This window comes from Adiantum capillus-veneris, chromosome 9 (genome assembly GCF_014529385.1).
Source record: "Adiantum capillus-veneris isolate H3 chromosome 9, ASM1452938v2, whole genome shotgun sequence".
Classification (NCBI taxonomy): domain Eukaryota; kingdom Viridiplantae; phylum Streptophyta; class Polypodiopsida; order Polypodiales; family Pteridaceae; genus Adiantum; species Adiantum capillus-veneris.
The window spans coordinates 120,452,256-120,459,698 of NC_140939.1; the positions used below are offsets into that span (position 1 = coordinate 120,452,256).

Consider the following 7,443-nt stretch of genomic DNA (forward strand, 5'->3'; position numbering starts at 1 on the left):
GGCAGTGTAGATAGCAACATGGTGTGGGAAACCTAGCTCACAGCTGCATCCCCTTGCTACTGATGGGACTGGAGCATGCACTAGACATGAATACAGGATAGCCCCATCTATAATGTCCACTTAGGTACTCACAGTAACTAGTTTAAGGTCGTTAAAAACACTGTTAGACTCTGAACGAAAGTTGGGAGAAGGGAATGGGGGGAGAGGCAATGGGAAAAGCTAGCATCAAAGACATGCGGGAGTGGCTAACACCTGGAAGCAGCGGAGAAGTAAGAGTGGAAAAATGGAAGAGGTGGAGGCAGCACTGAGGGTGGAGCCATGGGTAGCTGAGGTAAACTTTGCAGCCAGTGGGGACAGTAGATGGGGTACAGCAAGGAGGGTTAGGGAATTAACCGGGTGCTGCAAGGTGGTGAGAGGCTGAAAGGCAGGCGGAAAATGTGGAGCAAGCATGAGAAGTTTAGTGTATGGGGTCGGTGAAAATTCAAGTAGACAGGTAATGGGACATCTGACTTATTTATGCAGCTGACGTCATGCTTTCTTTTTCTTCTTCTTGTGTTGTTTTCATTGTCTCAGGTGATCGATGTGGAAAACGGTGTTGCAAAAAACATTGCAGACTTTACTTTCTTTGGCAAAAATGGTATGCTTACAAAATCATCTGCAGTTAATCCTTTACTCACATTTCGGAAACCAGTTTTTTTTTATAAAAAGGGTAAAAAGCTGTGCTTTATGAATTCTTTATTACAATGTGAACAGATGTCAGCATGTTTTGAATTACATAGCCTCAGCATTAACAAATTCCCTCTATGTCAATATTCACTGAATGCACCATCGTCACTTGGAGCCGCACTCATATCATCCCCAGTGCAGACATGATATTACACAGATTGAGCCAGCATGCATTGGCCTCAGACAGGAGCTAAGGATCGATATGGATTTCTATCAGAAGCATCTTCTTCATACTGCAGATGAGTGTTTTATTGTTTGTCTGAGATGTCATATGGGGTGAGATGTGCTATACACCAGATGCCTACCTCCTCATATCAGCTAGAGATGTAGAGTGGCAGAGATACCATGGAGTGCCACTTCAGCAGTGTATGTAGCGTAGCAGCACCAGAGGCAAAGGAGCACAATAAATGTCACTGCCATGCTTGCAGCGAAATTAGAGGATGCTACTACTGCCTTTTTGGAGAGGTGTTTGGACCTCTCTCTAGGACTTATCAGTCTCGCCTAGTCCTGTTGGAGTGGCTGTAGACCATGCTCAAATATCTTTTGCAATAGATTTTACTTACACTATTGGTGGCTTTCATCATGCAGCACATCGCCATCCGAGATCACACATGGGCAGTCGGATATACACTTCCGACGCCTTATACAACAAAAAGAAGAGAGCTTTCATAGCTCACTTGAGAGAGATATTTATTAGATATTCTTGAGCCAGGACTCTAAGGAGGATTGGCGACTCTTTAGAGAGCACTCACCCTCTCCAATCGTTACTTCTACAGAGACATGGACACAATATGCATCCTCTCTACACAGTGTAGAACTTTCTAGGACTTTTCTAAGAGCTCACATCCGTGATAGTACCCCCTCCTCTAGCGATGAGTTCCACGAGGAGCGGTTGTCCTTGATGCACGGGCAAGCTTCGATGGATATTGTTGATGAAACTCATGAACTTTGGCCTGTGTGCGATGGAGGTTAGATGTAGGTTCCCATGTTTGTTCGCTTGCATCATAGCCTTTCCAATGTACAAGGTACTGAAGTCTTCCACAAGAGATTCTGGAGTCAAGGATTTACTCGACTTCATATTCTTCATGACCATCAATCCCCAAGGGTGGTGATGGTTGTGAGCATGTCAGGAATCTGGCATTGATAATAAGGCTCCAACAATGAAACTTGGAAGACTGGATGAATCTTCATGGAATGTGGTAACTGGAGACGGCATGTGACTGGATTCACTTGGCCAATTATCTTGAATGGCCCAAGTCTTTGATAGTCCAGCTTTTGCGAAGGGCGAGATGAACGTAGATCATGGCAGAGAAGCCACACTCGATCTCCAATTGCGTATGGTGGATGTTGCATTCGGTGTTGGTTTGTGCTAACTTTATACCTCTGTTGAGCTCTTCTGATATTCATTGTCAATTCTTTGGGAGCCGGATTCTTCACTTGATGATTTATGTGGACATCTATCCTTTGGTGCTGACCATAATTGGCAAAAATTGGGGTATGTCAAGTGGAAGCATGAATAGTGTTGCTATAGGCAAACTCAGATAGGGTCAGCAATTTTACCCAATTCTCCTGATGATAGTAGATTGTGCATCGAAGATACTCCTCTAAGACTTGATTTATCCCCTTTGTTTGTCTCACTTTGTGAATGATTGGATAAAAAGAAGCTAATCTTTACTACTTGAAGCTTGAACAAGCCTTTCCAAAAGCTTGATATCAATTGTGGTTCTTGATTTGAAACAATGTCACCTGGAAGTCCATGATAGCAGTAAATATCCGCAAAGAAAAGCTTTCCCATTCCTTCCCTAATGAATGAAGAAGGGTGATAGCCTTGTGATAGCTTGCAAAGCTTGGTTTTGACAACTACTTCTCCAAAGTATGTTGAAAGCAATGTGCCACTGAGAGTCTAACTTGAGAAGCACCATCCGGGTCTTTCCCCATCATTCTTTTCAGGTGGGTTGACCTCGGGCTTCCTCCTTTGTTGTGGTGTACTAGGTGAAACCACGGGTGGATTTTTGCACGTATTGGCTTTACGTTGTTCTCAGACTAGGGGTTGAAGCTCTTGCACCATTGGACTGACAAGTGTGGCTTTTCATTCTCGCAAGTTCTCAGCTATAGAAATCAATTATGAAATCCATGATAAAGAGTCCTTGGCAATCGTCGACTCTTCCAAAACCTGGCGTCACCTACTTGATGGAGCTCCTCATAAGATCATTGTCTATACAAACCACAAGAATTTGGAATACTTCATGGCATCCCGTGTCTTGAATTATCGCCAAGCAAGGTGGAGTGGTATTCTATCAAGGTTTGATTTCATTATCTCTTATAGGCCTGGCCGTCAACAAGGTAAGTCAGATGCCTTATCAAGAAGGTCCTACCTTGCACCTAAAGAAGGCGATGCAACATCCGATCAACAAGAGTCAGTGATTTTGAAACTTGAGCAGCTTAAGCTAAACACCACCATAAGCCAAGCTCCTGAAGATTCTACTTTTCTTTTCAAAGTGAAGCAGCAAACTGCCAAGGACCCACTTGCCCAAAATATTAGAAAACAACTACAAGGTCAAGGTGTTAATGAGGACTTTCAAGAAATTGATTGACTAAGTTACAGTAAGGGTCTTCTCTATATTCCGCCAGGTCCTACACGCTTGGAGATACTTAAGCAGAGGCATGACCTTCCATCAACAAGGCATTTTGGGGTTAATAAGACAATTGAGCTTCTATCACTTGACTTTTGGTGGCTTCAAATGTGGAAGCTTGTCAAGGAGTATTTGGGCACTTGTGACAATAGAACAAAGGCCCCTCGTCATCGTCCTCATGGGTTACTCCATCCCTTGTCCATTCCAAGCAAGCCATGGTCATCCATTTCCATGGTTTTCATTGTAGAGCTACCCTTGTCACAAGGATTTGACTCCATTTTAGTGGTCATGGATCGGTTTACAAGGATGGCACATTTCATTCCAACCACCAAAACCATCACCGGAGAAGGTATGGCCAAACTCTTTCTATAACATATCTATCGTTATCATGGATTACCGGATGACATACTTTGCGATCGAGGCCCACAATTTATCTCTAGCTTTTGGAAAAGCTTATTCAAGCTACTAGGAGTACAAATCAATCTCTCCTCAGCCAATCATCTAGGTACTTTTGATCTACTGGGGTTCTGACGCCGTTATGTTACCAAAATCAGGTTGGAACCTGCGTTTCCAGCCCTCGCCAGGTTTGGACAGCTTTGTGAGAGTGTGATCTAAGTGTGCGGCTCGTCTATTTTCAATTGAATAAAGAAATACCGTAAGGGGTGGCTGTCTTTGGGGCCTACAGGGTGTCGATCTCATGTATGGCATGACATTCTAGTCGCTGGACGCATCTGTGTTCTCTTTTCTTCCCAGTGCTCTATGTAAAGTTAACAAGTAATTGAAATAGTACCGCCCTCTATTGTGTACAGGCCGGTTATAGCCCTTGCTAGATCATTGTGTTTTATTCATAGCACATGGGAGTACCATGCGACAGATATGCAAGACCAGTGCTTGAGTCATCGCGACAATTGGCTAGTGAGGGCAATACTTCATGTTGGTTTGCACATACTTCATGTTGGTTTGAGCTACATGAATTTACTATGGATAGGCTTTTTAGTATTCCTGGATGTACCATCCCTCATCCTCACACATTCAGAGATTAGCAGGATTACTAGACCCAATCTCATTTAGCTAGATACTAGGAGGACTTGGCTGTCTTTGTCACATGAGTTGGCTACGAAGATAGATTCTTATCGAGACCATCTTCTCCGCATGAGAGTTAGAGATTCATCACCCCACCCCTCATATAGATATTCACACACTCCTATGTCAGTCCATTTTGTTTTGTAACAGGTTTATTTTTGACACTTTTATCTTTTTTGCTGGATACCCAGAGAACACCCAATCTTTCTTTCTGTCTCTACAAATCAACCAAATGTTCCAAGTACAATGTATTCAGGGAAGTTCCCAAACCTGGGCTTTTAAGCCAGATGGTCCAGGTATACGGGAAAAAAAATCCTCCAGCAATGTGACAATGAATAATTACAAGGAGAAGATGTTCCTTGAAGATAAAGCAATATTAGCTATATAAGGAGTGGGAATCCATGTAACCAGTCCCGGATCTGCCTGAGTTGTGCCCGAAACCAGAATGGAAGCCACTTGAAGATGTAGAGGACGGCTCAGAAGAAGCTGAACAGACTAAAGCTTCTGGTCCCAATTCTCTTGGAGCTGCGTTGTATGCTAGTGTACTGTCCTCTAAAACTGTGAATCAGCTCCTGCCAGAAAGCATGCATTGTCACTGCAGGACAATCGGGTCTGCCTTCAAAGACTCTTAAAGCATCGGGCCCAACCCATAGGCCAAGCCTACTGATCAGCTCCCATATATAGTGTCTCTCTCGTGTCCAAACTGCTGCCAGGAAATCAGGCATCGGGCATTGCTGACACCGTTTTGCCTGAAGCTTGATCCCAAGACTGTCTCCACATGTACATCATATCTTGGAGAATGGAGGACATCACATGAAGGATCCGAAGCCATATCTGTTGTGCTCGTGATCGGTGGTCCCATAGATAGTGTCTCTGGGTCCCCTTGACGTGTTACATCCAGGGAAAATTGAGGGTTGTCCACTGTATGCTAGCCAGACCCCACCCTTGTTCCTTTGTGTGCGACTAGCCATTAAAAGCAATAATCTTGCAAGACTGGTGTCTAGCTGAAAGGCGAGTATAGCTCATCAGTGATCCTTTGCCATTGTGAATGTTGAGATGCTGTTGGGATGGCCTTGTGACGAGCCCATCAAGATGTGTCATCCAGGCCGTGTACTAGGAAAAGGAACCCAGGCCGATCGAGAGGCAATTTTTTTTTGAAACAGCCATTCTCCAGGGGTCCATTGTATCTTAGCTAGAGGCCTAGCCACAAAGGCCCACAACCTCCTGTCTCCTGTGACTGATCCTTAGAGACAGGTCCAGGGACCACTGCCGGGCGGCTGCTGCCACCACATCCACAGCCTGGAAAAGTTCAAATTTTGAAGTTGTTGACCTGCCACAGGCAAATCCATCATTTAAGAGGAATACTACGTGCAAATTCATCTAAATAGGTAGACTTATGGGAGCCTTGTTGCATATTCAAGATTTCTGTGTCCTTGGTTGTCTTTGATTTCACTACTATTATGTGCTGCTCTTAGTACTACCTGCTGATTGAGGAATTCCTTTAATCAAATGCATGCTGTGTTTGAGCAAACATTACATTGACAGAGTACCGGGGCTGCTTAGAAGAAGATGAAAAGACCAGTATTTCAAGGAAAAAAAAAAAGAATTGCTGGGAAGAGATCACCTGAGAGGGAACTTGATCAAAGAATGAAGTTTTAAAGTTTTAGGGTAAAGCTATGAAAGCACCAAAGATTCTGTAAGAAAGGGGATGCCATTTTGGCACTCCCTTCCAAGTTCCAGGTGCTTTGGTTGTGAAGAGTCTGAAACTGCTGGAAAGCTATCAAACTTTCAAACAGATGATGTATCTCTTGTATTCAGATCCTGAATGGCATTGAGCTTAGTTACTTCTGCTCATAAGCAATCAATGCATTTTTGCCAACTCTGGTTATGTAACTGATGGAGGAAATACAACTTCTTGTCACAGGTACTCTCAACATTGAAGGTCTGGCTGCTCCATCTTGTGTTAAGGAGAAAGAGACAACCAGGCTTGAAGTTGTGTTTAAGAGTTTTTTTGTACGAATTGGTGGCTGGACATCTCCCAGGATAAGCCTTCAATGGATAAATCCTCAAGGGTGAGCAACATTGCAAAATAATTCTGTGTGTTTATGGCATTAAAATCAAAATCAATCTAGTGAGTGTCGTCACTTCTCTCTTGAGCAGGTGGGTTGACACAACATATCTAGATCAGGATATGCGAATAGGGAGGGGTGACAAAGGATCTGTGTTTGTAGCTGTACGAGCAAAAATGTAATTGGTTGCTACAATATCTGTACGACTGTAGGTTGAACGCAGGAGCATTATTTGCAGACAACTCTCTCTCTCTCTCTCTCTCTCTCTCTCTCTCTCTCTCTCTCTCATATAGTCACATGGGGACGGGGACGGGTCTCGGGGACGTGGCAAAACACGGGACGGGGAACGCTACAGGGGACGCACTTTAAAAAACACTAGTTCTTTGCAAGGGGGGAGGAGGGCGACTTGGCTCTTGCAAAGTTGCAAGGCTTGGGCAATGGGAACTTGGGAAGTTGCCTTGAGGTGGGTATGAGCCTTGGGTGCTCTTAAATAGAAAGGCCTCCCCCCAAAATGGACGTTTGAAATTTGAATTTCAAATTTTGAATCTCCCGCCGCTGCCCATCCTCCCCCTGCCCGCGTCCCATACGGTTGTGTCACCCGAGACGTGTGTCCCGGGACGCGTCTCGCCCCCCGTCTTGAAATGGCATCCCCGTCCCGGCGTCCCCCGCCTCGTCCCCGCAGATATGGGCCGCATCCCCCCGTCCTCTCTCTCTCTCTCTCTCTCTCTCTCTCTCTCTCTCTCTCTCGTGTGTGTGTGGAAAGCAATCTAATGTCACTTGTTACCAATGTGGTCGGTAAGGCCATAAGAAGCCAAATTGTAGGTACTTCAAGAAAGAGCAAGAAAGGAAAAAGAATGCGGGTGACAAGAAGAAAAGGATGACAAGGTAGATGTATTGATAGTTCCAAGAACAAGGAGAAGGTCAATGTAGCC

General features: G+C 44.5%; 1 protein-coding gene and 1 pseudogene across 10 annotated transcripts in view; one reads left to right on the forward strand and one right to left on the reverse strand.

Moving 5' to 3' along the window:
* LOC147451089 (chromoplast-specific carotenoid-associated protein, chromoplastic-like) overlaps positions 1–6,753 on the forward strand; it is a 58,649-nt gene extending 51,896 nt beyond the window's left edge. For 9 of the 10 annotated variants that reach the window (XM_086520046.1, XM_086520052.1, XM_086520051.1 and 6 more), the window contains 3 exons: positions 574–637; positions 6,367–6,514; positions 6,603–6,753. In XM_086520046.1, the coding sequence (XP_086376172.1) occupies positions 574–637; positions 6,367–6,514; positions 6,603–6,693 (303 nt within the window). In that variant the 3' untranslated portion in view covers positions 6,694–6,753. Of the gene's footprint in view, positions 1–573; positions 638–6,366; positions 6,515–6,602 lie in introns of those variants that run through there. The other variant, XM_086520054.1, reaches the window with a different exon arrangement.
* On the reverse strand, positions 653–6,358 carry LOC147451090 (uncharacterized; annotated as a pseudogene).
* Positions 6,754–7,443: the final 690 nt, after the last annotated feature.